An 18,264-nucleotide genomic window follows, 5' to 3' on the forward strand; every position below is an offset into this window, starting at 1 on the left:
TTATCTGAAAAGGTTTCGTGAAATTCTGTTGTGTGGTTTGAGAGGAGTTGCGATGACAAACTGTTGCAGTAGTACATTAAAGTAAATAAGTTCAAAGGGGCGTAACTCCTAGAAAAAAAATTGAATCGCAATTTCCCGTCGATATGCACAACTACATAGTATGTTCTTATTATCTGAAAAGGTTTCGTGAAATTCTGTTCTGTGGTTTGAGAGGAGTTGCGATGACAAGAAACAGGACTGACGGACTGACAGACGGACTGACGGACGGACTGACGGACGGACAGACGGACGGGTCAAAAACATTATACCCTCCGCAACTTCGTTGCATGGGGTATAATAAAGGTTTTCACACTGAAACTAAGATTACTGGTGAACTCAATAAAGGTTTTCACACTGAAACTAAGATCATTGGTTAACTAAGTGAGACTTTTACACTGAACCACAGATTTTTGGTCAACTATATAAGACTTCATCACTAAGGCTAAGATAATTGTTGAAGTCTTATATAGTTGACCAAAAACTATATAAGACTTCATCACTAAGGCTAAGATAATACCGACCGTGCGAGGGCTGTATAGCCAGTCAAGGTCGTTAAACACCACCATATATATACTAAGATAATTGATGAACTTAATTAGATTTTTCACACTGAAGTGAATTAAATAAGAATTCAACACTGAAGCTAAAGTTATTGGTAAAATTATTTAAATTTTAACACTGAAGCAGTTAGAGAAAATATAACAAGTGAGTTTCTAAATGCTGATGATTTTAACATCAAGAAATCTAAACAACAAAATCAAAAGGTACAGGACTAATTCAATATAAAAAGAACCATAGGTTGCTAATTTTAAAACACTTAAGTCAAATACCCACACAGCGTGGGGTATAATTCTACATCAATATTTATTTCAATGGATTACAATGTCTAAATATTACTTCAGAAATCACTCCAACCACAATGGGAACACTTTAAATAGAAGGGAAAAAAACAATACTAGGAAGTGAAAAAAGCTTTATAAAATATAAATTTATAATCATGTCCTTGTCAAGTGATTTTATTTTTGAGTAAATAAGTACCATGGCATATTGATCGGAACATGATAACGATGTTTTACAGGAAAATTGATAGTATCCTGAGGAAACAGCTGGGTTTCCTGAAACAAAACTTCATCAATACTTAACTACGATGTTAATTACACGATACCAAACAATGTAGTCTTCCATCACACAATCTGTTGCACATCATGTATGAGCTAGCGTTTCATATTCAACTTGTTTGGTCAAAGGTAAATGAATGTTGCCTATCCTGGTCCACAAGGGAGGGAACTCAATCACAATCCAAGATAAAGATCAATCCATTGATGAGAAGTACATATCAGAATGTGATCAATGAATCCCGAGGGAATCAGAATGTCAACACTATTAAGGGGAAAATTTAACAAATATATCCTCATCAAATAAAATCATTACTTCCAGTCTTTGATCTTGATTGGGTTCCAACTCTCATCAACTATTTTCAATTTGTTTTTCGCATGAAAAGACACATGTCTTTCTAATGTAATTCTGAGTTTTACACAAATGAATTGTTTTAAATGAATAAATGAGAGATGCAACAGATTTAGAAAATATAAATTACAAATGATGCCATCTCTGAAGTATAATATAAAGAGGAATGATTTATCAATGACAACAATGTTGTTTATTCAGTAGAAATCATACTATTTTTTATAACTACTGGCACTTCAGGTATCAGGTATATTGCATCATAGTCAGACAATCATAATAAAACTAGTGACCTTGTCTCAAATATAATATAGGCAGCTGTGACCTACATATTAAACTTAAAACTGTCCAACTATCCAAATATCATTCACAATTTTGCATGTTAAACCTATACTTTTAAAGAGGGACTCAGAATGTCAACACTATTAGATGTAAAGACAAACCCATCCAATGAGAGATGGAATCTACACAAACCCTTCCAATGAGAGATGGAATCTACAAAAACCCATCCAATGAGAGATGGAATCTACACAAACCCATCCAATGAGAGATGGAATCTACAAAAACCCATCCAATGAGAGATGGAATCTACAAAAACCCATCCAATGAGAGATGGAATCTACACAAAGCCATCCAATGAGAGATGGAATCTACAAAAACCCATCCAATGAGAGATGGAATCTACACAAACCCATCCAATGAGAGATGGAATCTACACAAAGCCATCCAATGAGAGATGGAATCTACGCAAATTCATCCAATGAGAGATGGAATCTACACAAAGCCATCCAATGAGAGATGGAATCTACAAAAAACCCTCCAATGAGAGATGGAATCTACACAAACCCCTCCAATGAGAGATGGAATCTACACAAACCAATCCAATGAGAGATGGAATCTACACAAACCCTTCCAATGAGAGATGGAATCTACACAAACCCATCCAATGAGAGATGGAATCTACACAAACCCATCCAATGAGAGATGGAATCTACACAAACCCATCCAATGAGAGATGGAATCTACAAAAACCCATCCAATGAGAGATGGAATCTACACAAACCCATCCAATGAGAGATGGAATCTACACAAACCCTTCCAATGAGAGATGGAATCTACACAAAGCCATCCAATGAGAGATGGAATCTACACAAACCCATCCAATGAGAGATGGAATCTACACAAACCTATCCAATGAGAGATGGAATATACACAAAGCCATCCAATGAGAGATGGAATCTACAAAAACCCATCCAATGAGAGATGGAATCTACGCAAAGCCATCCAATGAGAGATGGAATCTACGCAAAGTCATCCAATGAGAGATGGAATCTACGCAAAGTCATCCAATGAGAGATGGAATCTACACAAACCCATCCAATGAGAGATGGAAACTACAAAAACCCATCCAATGAGAGATGGAATCTACGCAAAGCCATCCAATGAGAGATGGAATCTACGCAAAGCCATCCAATGAGAGATGGAATCTACACAAACCCATCGATTGAGAGATGGAATCTACGCAAAGCCATCCAATGAGAGATGGAATCTACGCAAAGCCATCCAATATGAGATGGAATCTACACAAAGCCATCCAATGAGAGATGGAATCTACGCAAACCCATCCAATATGAGATGGAATCTACGCAAAGCCATCCAATGAGAGATGGAATCTACGCAAAGCCATCCAATGAGAGATGGAATCTACAAAAACCCCTCCAATGACAGATGGAATCTACACAAACCCATCCAATGAGAGATGGAATCTACACAAACCCTTCCAATGAGAGATGGAATCTACACAAACCCATCCAATGAGAGATGGAATCTACACAAAGCCATTCAATGAGAGATGGAATCTACAAAAACCCATCCAATGAGAGATGGAATCTACACAAACCCATCCAATGAGAGATGGAATCTACACAAACCCATCCAATGAGAGATGGAATCTACACAAACCCATCCAAGAGAGATGGAATCTACACAAAGCCATCCAATGAGAGATGGAATCTACGCAAAGCCATCCAATGAGAGATGGAATCTACGCAAAGTCATCCAATGAGAGATGGAATCTACGCAAAGCCATCCAAGAGAGATGGAATCTACGCAAAGCCATCCAATGAGAGATGGAATCTACACAAAGCCATCCAATGAGAGATGGAATCTATGCAAAGCCATCCAATGAGAGATGGAATCTACACAAACCCATCCAATGAGAGATGGAATCTACACAAAGCCATCCAGTGAGAGATGAAATCTACACAAACCCATCCAGTGAGAGATGAAATCTACACAAACCATCAACTTGTCACATGAGAATGAGAGAAGAGCGAATGAACTGAGGACCATCCAATGAGAGATGGAATCTACACAAACCATCAACTTGTCACTTGAGAATGAGAGAAGAGTGAATGAACTGAGGATCATCCAATGAGAGATGGAATCTACACAAACCATCAACTTGTCACTTGAGAATGAGAGAAGAGTGAATGAACTGAGGATCATCCAATGAGAGATGGAATCTACACAAACCATCAACTTGTCACTTGAGAATGAGAGAAGAGTGAATGAACTGAGGATCATCCAATGAGAGATGGAATCTACACAAACCATCAACTTGTCACTTGAGAATGAGAGAAGAGCGAATGAACTCAGGAAAGAAGTTCTAAATTGTAAGTTGTGCCATATCCACTTGTCTGGTCTCATCTGATTCCACAAAAAACTGTTAAGTTTTGCTTTCAAATATTAAAGATAATTATAAAATGAAAACCATAGTACAATTGCCTGTATTATTATTATTACAAAAATACTCATGCAAAATATCTTTCCAGAACGAGTGAGGGACAGACAATACAGTTTATAGACATCAGTACTAAACGTTATTTATATATAAGTGAAAGGACTGTCCCCTGGAAATAAAATCAATAATTGTTATATTTATATTTTCTTCCAAACAATCATTCTATCAGTTTACTTCACCTACTTAATTTCTACAACTGTCATCTTTTTAGGAGAATAAAATATGGAAATAGTTGTAGGAAACAATAAAAAATAACATTATAGAATTTTTTTGTGAACTTATTTTGTTTTAATTGAAAGTCTGCATGCAAAGAGATGGTTTATAATGAGGAAGAATTGTGTTAACAACTGTCTGTGACACTTTTTCTGAATCATTGATTATAATATTGACTGAGTTTCCTATCACAACAAAAATTTATTGCATGGTGCACATCTATCTCCAACTGTTTTACTTCTTTATGCACATTAAGTTTTTAGATGAATCATTTGAAACATCAATAAAACATAAAAAGTAAATAACTCTACTCATGTATATTAAAAATCTATAAATAAAGTAAAACACAAACTCAATTTTAAAGTATTTCACGTTGAAGTGTCAGTCAATAAGATGGGTTGAGACAAGCAATGTGTAGACCCGTGTAAGTACTTTTTACTAATTAAGTATAGATGAACGGGAACATAAGTGGCTTATATCTAAGTACAAATGAAAATATCAACCCGATCAATATTTCATAAAACCACACACTTTGTTTAATTATGACAAACATTTCACTCTACTTCCAATTTCAACATGATGTTTGCTTAAGGTTTTAGGACAACACTTTGGGAAAATAATTGAATGAGCATGTTAAAAACAAAATACATCTACACCTGAAAATTTGTATGAGTTTTCACGGAATCGATCATAGGACAGGAAAAATGGCTTGTCAGACAGTTAAATATCAACGAAAATAAAATTCAATATCCATTACGAGTGTTCTATTATTTATGAAAACCCATTTGATGCCATTTACTACCTAACACAAAATCCATAGAGTATTGTAAATAATTAATCGTAGAAATATTGAATTTTATACCAATCTATTGTTGAAAAGCAATTCATTAATTTGATACTCCCAACCATCAAAACACGATCCTAAAAGATTGTCATAATTCAGCCTCAGGCAGATTTTAATTACTTTCCGAATATCATTACACAGAAAGTATCATTGCCTATAACCTTAATTTCTTATTCCTTTACATGTCTTCATAGTATAATTCCAAAGCAATAATACCAGAAAGGCACTGTAATCTCCCATAATTATCTCTAGGAGAAGATAGTGTCAAAGGAGGCCTATACTTTATACCTGAATAATCAAGTGCAGAAAATCAGGCGGCTTTTCAAACAAAAATAAACTTTACATTCCCAATTCTGATTGACACAGCAATTATGAGTTCCTACCTTTTGAAGTACTTGTTGAGAAAATAGTTAAGAACAAGAGGCTCTCAAGAGCCTGAATCGCTCACCTGAATTTTTTTGGTTTAATCTCTCATCAATGATTATTTTGGCTTTTCAATTTATTTAAATGTTCTTTGAATCGTCCTATTTTCTTCAAAAGCAAAAAAAAATCATTTTCTCCTATGTTCTATTTTAGCCATAGGAGCTATGTTTCTTGACATACAAGGAAATGAAATATAAAATTTATACTAGATACTCTGAAACTCTGAAACTCATTTAGCCTAAGTTTGGCTGAAATTGATACAGCAGTTTCATAAGAGAAGATTTTTTAAAGTAAGTCAACATGATGAACAAATTGTGAAAAAAGTCTTTAAAGGGCAATAACTCCTAAAGAGGTCAATTGACAATTTTGGTCAAATTGACTTATTTGTAGATCTTACTATGCTGATCATATTTGCTGTTTACAGTTTATCTTTATCTATAATAATATTCAAGATAATGACCAAAAACTGCAAAATTTCCTTAAAATTACCAATTAAGTGGCAGCAACCCAACAATTGGATGTTTGATTCATCTCAAAATTTCAGGGCTGATAGATATTGACCTAATGAACATTTTTACTCCATGTCAGATTTGCTCTTAATGCTTTCGTTTTTGAGATATAAGCCAAAAACTGCATTTGACCCCTATGTTCTATTTTAAGTAACGGCGGCCATGTTTTTTGACGGATCAAAAATCAAAGCACACACTTTGTGCAGGATAATCTAAGGAACAACCATGCTAAGTTTTAACCAAATCCATTCAGTAGTTTCAGAGGAGAAGATTTTTTAAAGTTAGCAAATATGATGAACAAATTGTGAAACATTGTCATTAAAGGACAATAACCCCTTAAGGGGTCAATTGACAATTTTGGTCATATTAACTTATTTGTAGATCTTACTTTGCTGATCTTTTTTGCTGTTTACAGTTTATCTTTATCTATAATAATATTCAAGATAATGACCAAAAACTGCAAAATTTCCTTAAAATTACCAATTAAGTGGCAGCAACCCAACAATTGGATGTTTGATTCATCTGAAAATTTCAGGGCTGATAGATATTGACCTAATGAACATTTTTACTCCATGTCAGATTTGCTCTTAATGCTTTCGTTTTTGAGATATAAGCCAAAAACTGCATTTGACCCCTATGTTCTATTTTAAGTAACGGCGGCCATGTTTTTTGACGGATCAAAAATCAAAGCACACACTTTGTGCAGGATAATCTAAGGAACAACCATGCTAAGTTTTAACCAAATCCATTCAGTAGTTTCAGAGGAGAAGATTTTTTAAAGTTAGCAAATATGATGAACAAATTGTGAAAAATTGTCATTAAAGGACAATAACCCCTTAAGGGGTCAATTGACAATTTTGGTCATATTAACTTATTTGTAGATCTTACTTTGCTGATCTTTTTTGCTGTTTACAGTTTATCTTTATCTATAATAATATTCAAGATAATGACCAAAAACTGCAAAATTTCCTTAAAATTACCAATTAAGTGGCAGCAACCCAACAATGGTTTGTTTGATTCATCTGAAAATTTCAGGGCTGATAGATCTTGACCTAATGAACATTTTCACCCCATGTCAGATTTGCTCTAAATGCTTTCGTTTTTGAGATATAAGCCAAAAACTGCATTTGACCCCTATGTTCTATTTTAAGTAACGGCGGCCATGTTTTTTGACGGATCAAAAATCGAAGCGCACATTTTGTGCAGGATATACTAAGGAACAATCATGTTAAGTTTCATTCAAATCCATTCAGTAGTTTCAGAGGAGAAGATGTTTGAAAAATTGTTAACGACGACGACGACGACGTCGACGACGACGACGTCGACGACGACGACGACGGACGCCAAGTGATGAGAAAAGCTCACATGGCCTTTTAGGCCAGGTGAGCTAATAAAAGCTTGCAAACTCATATCCATAACATATTTTTTTTCTATATATACATGTAGTTATGGTGCATTAACTGTGCTGCAAACATAACGGATTTGTTCCTGAAACATTTTACCTCTGACTTGGTGACCTCAAGTTCAAACTGAGGTTTTTCATATACTGAGGCATTCCTAAATTTGGTAATAGTTGAACAAATGGTTCAAAAGAACATACACAAACAAAAATTCTGCAAAAGATTTTAGTTTTCCTATAGCTGCTGTGAGCTTGACTTCTGATTCAGTATTGAAAGGTGTTTTCCTCATCTCATTGACCCTTCTCATAACAAGTTTGGTAAATAACGTTATACTTGAACATATAATTCAAGAATACCAAAAACCATGCTTTTTTCACAAAATTTTAATAGCTTTTGTGACCTTGGCCTTTGAACCTCTCAAAAAAAGTTTCCTCTTCCCACAGGGCATTGCAATGTCTTGTTTAAAACAAATAGGGAATGTGTCCCATGACACTGATTATGCCCCCACTTGCATACCATATAAAGTTATAAAGGGACATAACTGATCAACAGTAAGATTGATGCTACCCAAATTAGAACTTGATCTGAGTTTTGTGGTAATAAGCATTGTATATACGTTAAGCTTTGTAAAATTTGGTTGAGACAAACTAAAATTAGAGAACGGAAACAGAAAATTCAGCATTTTTTCCATTTCTAAAGGGGCATAACTCTAGAATAGTTACATGTAAAATGACACAACAAAATCAAACTTGATCTGGTTTTTTTTTTTTGGTGGTAAAAAGCATTGTGAATAAGTTTCAGAACATTTGGTTGAGGCTTACTGAAGTTAGAGAACAGACTTGAAAAATGCAGTAGTTTTTTTTCCATTTGTAAAGGGGCATAACTCAGAACAATAAAAGTCACATCTCAAAAATTAAAACCTGATCTGTCTATTATGCCAAGTTAGTCTTTGTTACAACTCATAAAAACATACTTTGGCTGTATCTTTATAATCTTTAAACAAAAGCTTTAAAAAACAGAACTTGTGCAGGCTTATTTCAATTAATCAAGCACTAATAAGTGGCTAGTCTTAATAATCAAGGAAACTTTTTGCTTTCTAATATTTAAAAAAAACAACCAAAAAAAGGCTATTATTTGAACTTGGAATTATTTTATGGAATTTACATAATTTCTTGTTGGAATTTTTTTTTTATATAAATTCCGTTTATTTTGTATTATTATTTTTTGAGCTGAGCATAACACTTTCCACACAGTGTATTTTGTATAGATGGTTTTGTGAGCAGCACAATATATTATATTGAAAATGTGGTATCTTCTTTGTAATAGAAAGTGTTGTGGGTGGCACAGAACATTATAATACAGAATAAACATAGAATTCATTAAAAATTTCTAACACAAGAAATAATGCATATTCCATAATTGAAAATAATTCCAAGTTCAAATAATAGCCTGTTCAAATCAAAATGTACATGATTTAAGGCTGTACTGGATCAATTATCGATCAAAGGGAAGTAATCCATGAAGTTTTCACATTCTCTTTTAAATGCTTATTATTTTTCAATAATAACTAAATATCAGCACAACAATGTTAAATCTGCAAATTTGTTGGAGTCTAACTTCAGTTAAACTTGTCATGTATAAAATATGCATAAAACTTACCGTTGACCAACAGGCAACCTCTTATTTTGTCCCCTCTATGTATAATAAAATATTTAATCTGAATCTGTACACCATACACCCCCCTATTATTTAACTAATTGGTGGCAATTCTTAGTTAACTGGATATAAGGCCAGGGTTTTTTAATTTGTTGGTTTACGGATTTTCTCCATGAAAAAGTCGGGTCGGTCGGTCGAAAAAAAAAAGAAAAAAAAATATTCAAGACAGAAAAAGTTATATGCAAAATAAATATATCTGTATCTGTATCTGTATCTGTACACGGACAAAGACGAAATTAAATCGTCATTTCATAACAAAAAGAAAAAAAACAGATTTGCGTAGCTCTTAATTAATTCAAAAAACTTGGTGAATAATGATCTTCCAGCAGGAAAACTGATAAAGAAAAAAAATGTAAAAACGTCGTACGAAAATAAGTTTCAACACACGTGTCAAAAACGTAATAGAGTCGTCCACTTGAAAAACGAGAATATCGGCTTAATCTGTTGTCATGCATTCCCGTTTTTTATCCAAATGGACAATATTTTTTTATTATCTATGAAATAAGAAAATTCCAAATGATTATTTAATATTCAGTACTTTAACTTGATGTCTTCCACCTGTCCACATTTGGACAAGTCTATTTCTATCAGATGATGCATCTTACGGACTGATTACAAATACGGGAAACGAACTTATTGTGTAATTGGTTTTAAACACAGGTTTCGTTTTGCAAAATTATTTGCGCAATTGACATTTCAAGGTCAGTTAAAATTGATTTCTCTTTTTTTAGAAACGACAACTGGAAGTTTTATTTTTTCACTGTACAGAAAGTGTTATCAATTTTATAAGTGATTAATGCAATCATTTCATAAAAAAAAATGAATATTTTAATTATTTTTCAGGGATAATGCATTTGTTAGGGTCGGCGGGAATAAAAAAGCATGAAAAGTCAATTTTATTTTTATTCTGGAAATCGACAAAATCGGGTCGGCGGATCCGTAAACCATCAAATTAAAAAATTCTGGCCTAACCTTACAAACAGTGTCTGTGGCAGTTTCACTTATAAATATTGCACACACACTGACAGTAAAACCAAGTCCAGTGTTAGTCTTCGGTCATACCACATAACTCAGTTGTAAACAAGCTACAATGATACCACTAATGATTGTCAAACAAATTTATATTGTTTACATTAACAAGAGTGCACACGCTGAAATGTCTCGCCTTCTATACTAATCATTGATATTATGTTGATAGTCTTAAGTATAAAGCTTTATTACAACTGTCTCATAAACTTAACATTAACCAAGATAACTAAACAAAGACCAATGAACCATGAAAATGAGGTCAAGGTCAGATAAACCATGCCAGGCAGACATGTACAGCTAACAATGCTTCTATACAACATATATAGTTGACCTATTACTTATAGTTTAAGAAAAATAGACCAAAACACAAAAAAATAACACTGTGCAATGAACCGTGAAAATGAGGTCATGGTCAAAAGAAACCTGCGCTACTGACATAAAGATCATAAAATATTTCCATACACCAAATATAGTTGACCTATGGCATATAGTATTAGATAAATAGACCAAAACTTAAAAACTTAACTTTGACCACTGAACCATGAAAATGAGGTCAAGGTCACATGACATCTGCCCGCTAGACATGTACACCTTACAATCATTCCATACAACAAATATAGTAGACCTATTGCATATAGTATGAAAAAAACAGACCAAAACACAAAAATTTAACTATAACCACTGAACCATGAAAATGAGGTCAAGGTCACATGACATCTGCCCACTAGACATGTACACTTTACAATCATTCCATACAACAAATACAGTAGACCTATTGCATATAGTATGAAAAAAACAGACCAAAACACAAAAATTTAACTATAACCACTGAACCATGAAAATGAGGTCAAGGTCAGATGACACCTGCCAGTTGGACATGTACACCTTACAGTCCTTCCATACACCGAATATACAAGCCCTATTGCTTATAGTATCTGAGATATGGACTTGACCACCAAAACTTAACCTTGTTCACTGATCCATGAAATGAGGTCGAGGTCAAGTGAAAACTGTCTGACAGACATGAGGACCTTGCAAGGTACGCACATATCAAATATAGTTATCCTATTACTTATAATAAGAGAGAATTCATCATTACAAAAAATCTGAACTTTTTATTCAAGTGGTCACTGAACCATGAAAATGAGGTCAAGGACATTGGACATGTGACTGACGGAAACTTCGTAACATGAAGCATCTATATACAAAGTATGAAGCATCCAGGTCTTCCACCTTCTAAAATATAAAGCTTTTAAGAAGTTAGCTAACACCGCCGCCGTAGCCGCCGTAGCCGCCGCCGGATCACTATCCCTATGTCGAGCTTTCTGCAACAAAAGTTGCAGGCTCGACAAAAACTAGATGTGTCAAAGCGACAAGAATGGCCCTGTCTCAAAAATTTGTAAAATCTGCAATTTCAATAACACATGTGGACACAAACATGATGTTTGTCTCATATATCAACAAGAGTGCACACACTGAAATGTCTCGCCTTCTTTACTAATCATTGATATTATGTTGATACTCCTAAATATAAAGCTTTATTACGACTGTCAAATAAACTTAACATGAACCATGAAAATGAGGTCAAGGTCAGTTGAACCATATGCCAGACAGACATGTACAGCTAACAATGCTCCCATACAACAAATATAGTTGACCTATTGCTTATAGTTTAAGAAAATTGACCAAAACACAAAAACTTAACACTGAGCAATGAACCATGAAAACCAGGTCAAGGTCAAATAAAACCTGCACAACTGACATATAGATCATAAAATATTTCCATACACCAAATATAGTTGACCTATGACATATAGTATTAGATAAAAAGACCAAAACTCAAAAACTTAACTTTGACCACTGAACCATGAAAATGAGGTCAAGGTCAGATGACATCTGCCTGCTAGACATGTACACCTTACAATCATTCCATACAACAAATATAGTAAACCTATTGCATAAAGTATGAGAAAAACAGACCAAAACACAAAAACTTAACTATAATCACTGAACCATGAAAATGAGGTCATGGTCAGATGACATCTGCCCGCTAGACATGTACACCTTACAATTATTCCATACAACAAATATAGTAAACCTATTGCATAAAGTATGAGAAAAACAGACCAAAACACAAAAACTTAACTATAACCACTGAACCATGAAAATGAGGTCAAGGTCAGATGACATCTGCCCGCTAGATATGTACACCTTACAATCATTCCATACAACAAATATAGTAAACCTATTGCATAAAGTATGAGAAAAACAGACCAAAACACAAAAACTTAACTATAACCACTGAACCATGAAAATGAGGTCAAGGTCAGATGACACCTGCCAGTTGGACATGTACACCTTACAGTCCTTCCATACACCGAATATACTAGACCTATTGCTTATTGTATCTGAGATATGGACTTGACCACCAAAACTTAACCTTGTTCACCGATCCATGAAATAAGGTCGAGGTCAAGTGAAAACTGTCTGACGGTCATGAGGACCTTGCAAGGTACGCACATACTAAATATAGTTATCCTATTACTTACAGTAAGAGAGAATTTAACATTACAAAAAATCTGAACTTTTTTTTCAAGTGGTCACTGAACCATGAAAATGAGGTCAAGGACAATGGACATGTGACTAAAGGAAACTTCGTAACATGAGGCATCTATATACAAAATATGAAGCATCCAGGTCTTCCACCTTCTAAAATATATAGCTTTTAAAAAGTGAGCTAACACCGCCGCCGCCGCCGGATCACTATCCCTATGTCGAGCTTTCTGCAACAAAAGTTGCAGGCTCGACAAAAATCAGCTCAAAATCTGGAGGCGTATAGAAAAAAAGTCTGTATACATGTAACTGTAATTTTCAACAATTTTCAAAGTTGTAAACCCTTAATTTTGGCAAAAATTAGCGGAGTAGAACGAAACTTAAACTGGATCTGTAACTCATCATGAGTAAGTCACATACCAAAAATCAGCCTAATATCTGAAAGAAATTTATAAAAAAGACTGTATAACTGTGATTTTCAACAATTTATCCAAGTCCAAAGCCCATAATTTCGGCAGAAATTAGCGAGCGAAACTTAAACTTGATCTGTAACTTATCATGGTTAACTCACATACCAAAAATCAGCCCAATATCTGAAAGAGTTTAGAAAAAAAGTCTGTATAACTGTGATTTTCAACAATTTATCATAGTCCAAAGCCCATAATTTCTGCAAAAATTAGTTGAGTGGAACGAAACTTTAACTTGATCTGTAACTAATCATAGTTAACTTACATACCAAAAGTCAGCCCAATATCTAAAGGCGTTTAGAAAAAAACTCTTTATAACAGTTTGTTGCTGTATGAAGGAATGACGGAACTAGGAAATTATGGAATGATGGACAAGGATAAAACTATATGGCACCGACAATGGGGCCATAATGTATTCATTAAAATTTTCAGTCTAAATGAAAGTGATTTTCAAACTGTAAAATACAACAAACCAAATGTATACAGCATATTCACAAGATTATGTTCTGTTGAGAATTTACATTTATAGATGGGTTATAAGGAACAGGAAAGGATTGAGAAATAAACAGACATGCAATTCTTATTTGAAATCCACTGGCCTTGGGGCAAGTTGGGGGGTCTAGGAGACAATAGCAGTGCAACATTTAAAGATATGAAATTTTGTTCAATAAAAAGTTTTCAGAGATTCATAAATGTTTTGGTGATCTGTTGTACTGTACAATATTTCTGGTGATCCTATTATCCATATTATGTATTATACAGAAGCAATTTCAAAAAGAACACAATACCTCAAGAAATAATATGTCAATTATTTAATTAAGATACCTTTTATAGTTAGATAAATATTTACACAACTGACAACATTCAAGAAATTGATCTGTGTAATATCTAACAAGGTAACTATGGTTAAATAAAAAAATAAAAACATGAGGTTACAGTAATACATACCTTTATCCCTGGCATCAGGTAGTCGCTGAAAAGACAAAAAAATATGTCATCATTCACATTTTTGAAGTAGGAAAATATAGTTAAGAACGAACTAATCACATAAAATCAATCACTTATCTCACCACAAATAAAGAATAATTAACAAATTAGAACTGATCAAATTCAATTACAGGAGCCATTTCTACACTCCATTCTTCCTAGTTGAGGATTGATAACTAATCAATCTTAAGTCCTTTAACAAGTTAACTGGTAATTGTAGAAATTAGTTGAAGAAGCAAAATGATATCTAACATGAAATACGATAGGATGCATTCATTTGGTTAGTGTATGTTTGTGTATTCTGTTTAAGTAATACTTCATTAAATGTTTCAAGAATATATATTTAAAACCATAAATTTAGTAAATAAATGGGGAATGTGTCCATGGGACATAGATAAAGCCCTGCTTACATATAAAGTTATAAAGGGACATAACTCAAGACTGGTGAAAGTGATGCTACCCAAATTTATACTTGATCTGAGTCATTAGGTATTAATATTGATTGATTGATTTTTTTGGGTGTTTTTAGGCCACTTTTGGGCTATTTCGTGGCAAGCCAGTTTTATTGATGGAGGAAGCCAGGGTGCCCAGAGAAAACCACTGTCCTTCGATAGAGAAACTGACAACCCTAGTCAGTGAAGAATTGAGTCGAGCTCATCCACATGTGTGGGGTTCAAACTCACAACCTCAGTGTTGACTGGCTAGTGATTACTGTAGAAACTTCTTAGACCACTTGGCCACCACGATATTAAGTTATAAAGGAACATAACTCAAGAATGGTACAAGTGATGCTACCCTAATTTGTACTTGATCTGAGATTTGTGGTAATCAGCATTGTGACTCAGTTTCATAACTTATAGTTGAGACAAACTTAAGTTAGAGAACGGAAATGAAACAATTCAACATGTTTTTCCATTTGTTATGGGGAATAACTCAGATGCATTATCTATGTATTATGAGCATTGTGAATTTGTGGATAAGTTTTATTTGATTGAGGCAAAATTTAGTAAGAGAATAGAAAAAAAAATCAGAAATTTTCTCATTTGTTAAAAGTGGTAAAGGGTCATAATCGTTGAATGGTAAAAGTGACCGCTATAATTCAAACTTGATCTCTGTTTTGTGGTACGTAATAAGCATTGTGTATGTTTCAACATTGGTTGAGACAAACTAAAGTTAGAGAAGACTTAAATGACAGCCGGAAGAATGGCTGGTATTTCTATGTCTCCTCAGCTCTGCCAATAGCACATGATTCACCTTTAATGTGCATGTTGAAAGAAAGTATTTAATGAAAGTGCATCGTAAAATCAAAGTGATGCAAATAAATCATGGAAAGATTGGAAGAGTAGTTTGAATAATTTCAAATCATATTTAGGTATTGTGTGGTTTGGACAGAAGAAAACATAAATCTAACACTATTTAAACTGACAATTGCAAGCACTTTTTCAGTTGATAAATGAGCAAAATACAAATCAATGATAGCATTATTGCTTAATTAAATTTAAAAGTCAAAATCATCATTATTGGACTTGACCTCTGTTTTGTTGTCAGTAACAACATATTAAAATTTTAAAAGCTTTGGTTAAACAGTTCATGAGTTAATGCATGGACAGGACTGGAAACACCATTTTTTCAATCTTTCAAGATTCATAACTCCAGAACCGTAAAAGTCAAAATCCTAATTATTCAACTTGACCTCCATTTTATTGTCAGTAACAACATATTAAAATTTTAAAAGCTTTGGTTGAACGGTTCATGAGTAAATGTACGGACAACATTTGGCTGCCACCCACCTGGCCGCCTGATGTACATCCCCAAATCAATAACCGATATGTTTGTCACAAAAATCTGGTTAACAAAGGTCAAAAAGATCATACACTATGTGGGCTAAAATAAGTGATTTTGATAAAAAAAAAAACATATACATGTAATGTCTAAAAATTATATGCATGTAATGTACATTTAAAATGACATCAAATTCAGTATTGCTTACCTTATACATGTACATGTCCGCAAATAATTGAATTTGACATGGTATATTATATGAAATTTCTTACATTTGCAAATTGTGACTTAAAATTCAAATAGTATTATATAAACTAAATTTAACATATTTGTAGATTTCTTATAGGTCTGTCCTGATCAGAGCTCCAGATAAGAATTCACAAATTGGGGTTTTTACCCAACATTTTTTTAATTTAATTGAGTGAAATAGTTTTTCAATTGCATTATTAATTCCAATTCAGCCCTCAAGAAAATATCAAATTGTGTTTTTCACCACCAAGCTCCTAAAACTATTGTTTTTTTTCACCAACACGATACATGTATTGAATTTAGTAATGTTATACATGTAATCCTATTTTATCAAACAGAGATGTTCATCCATCTTTAATATGTTTCTTTTATATATGATAGCTGTTTTATTTAGTTTATACACTGACGACCCATTATACGTTTATTTGTATCAGATTTCAATAAAAAGTTTTGTATTTTCCACATCTTTTATTTACTGGATGGTGGCACTAATAGGACAGTACCGAATTACTTTTCTAGAGCATATATGACCACATGGTCAGTTTATTTGGGGGTAGGTGTGGCTTAAATGTTTTAGATTTTTATGTAATATTTGTGAACACTAAGTGTTGTAAGAAAGTGTTGCCAGTCCCTATCACCTGTTTGCCAAACCTACTTTAAAGAAAAAAGGAGCTCCCAGGTTTAAGATATATACCTCAAAACATTGACCAGGTTTAAAGGGTGGTTTAATGACGGAGACCAAATTCAATTTGCAAATAATCCAACAACATCAAATAAATAAATGACAATATTATTTTGTACTGCACTTGTCAATAAGACAACTATATGCATCTTAGGCATACAGAACAAGAGGCCAAAAACAAAGAAAGTAGCAAGCTACATTTTCATCAAAACTCAGATCACTCAGTCAACTAAAATGAAATATATACATGTATTATATATATTCTCTTGAACTAAAAATAAACAGTATTTTTTTGTTGAATTTTATTTTCATCAATCTGGGTTCCTTGTCCCTTATTAGAACTTTTGGTTTCCGATGCTGACTTCTTATATAAGGGAGGGCTGACAGCTAAAACTAGAGGCTCTAAAGAGCCTGTGTCGCTCACCTTGGTCTATGTGCATATTAAACAAAGGACACAAATGGATTCATGACAAAATTGTATTTTGGTGATGGTGATGTGTTTGAAGTTCTTTCTTTACTGAACGATTTTGCTTCTTACAATTATATCTATAATGAACTTTGCCCATTAGTAACAGAGAACTATATTTGGTAAAAATTTACCAAATTAATGAAAATTGTTAAAAATTGACTATAAAGGGCAATAACTCCTTAAGGGGTCAACTGACCATTTTGGTCATGTTGACTTATTTGTAGATCTTACTTTGCTGAACATTATTGCTGTTTACAATTTATCTCTATCTATAATAATATTCAAGATAATAACCAAAAACAGCAAAATTTCCTCAAAATTACCAACTCAGGGGCAGCAACCCAACAACCGATTGACCGATTCATCTGAAAATTTCAGGGCAGATAGATCTTGACCTGATAAACATTTTTATTCCATGTCAGATTTCCTCAAAATGCTTTGGTTTTTGAGTTATAAGCCAAAAACTGCATTTTACCCCTATGTTCTATTTTTAGCGGTGGCGGCCATCTTGGTTGGTTGACCAGGTCATGCCACACATTATTTAAACTAGATACCCCAAAGATGATTGTGGCCAAGTTTGGATTAATTTGGCCCAGTAGTTTCAGAGGAGAAGATTTTTGTAAAAGATTACTTTA

At 33.6% G+C, this 18,264-nt stretch overlaps 1 protein-coding gene across 20 annotated transcripts in view; it reads right to left on the reverse strand.

Annotated features, from left to right (window-relative positions):
• LOC139503822 (polypyrimidine tract-binding protein 1-like) overlaps positions 1-18,264 on the reverse strand; it is an 88,224-nt gene that overhangs the window by 59,253 nt on the left and 10,707 nt on the right. For 16 of the 20 annotated variants that reach the window (XM_071293924.1, XM_071293977.1, XM_071293857.1 and 13 more), the window contains exon 2: positions 14,409-14,433. In XM_071293924.1, coding sequence (XP_071150025.1) covers positions 14,409-14,423 — 15 coding nt within the window. In that variant the 5' untranslated portion in view covers positions 14,424-14,433. Of the gene's footprint in view, positions 1-14,408; positions 14,434-14,578; positions 14,664-18,264 lie in introns of those variants that run through there. The other 4 variants (XM_071293994.1, XM_071293866.1, XM_071293930.1 and 1 more) reach the window with 3 other exon arrangements.

Source organism: Mytilus edulis, chromosome 1, assembly GCF_963676685.1.
Source record: "Mytilus edulis chromosome 1, xbMytEdul2.2, whole genome shotgun sequence".
Classification (NCBI taxonomy): Eukaryota; Metazoa; Mollusca; class Bivalvia; order Mytilida; family Mytilidae; genus Mytilus; species Mytilus edulis.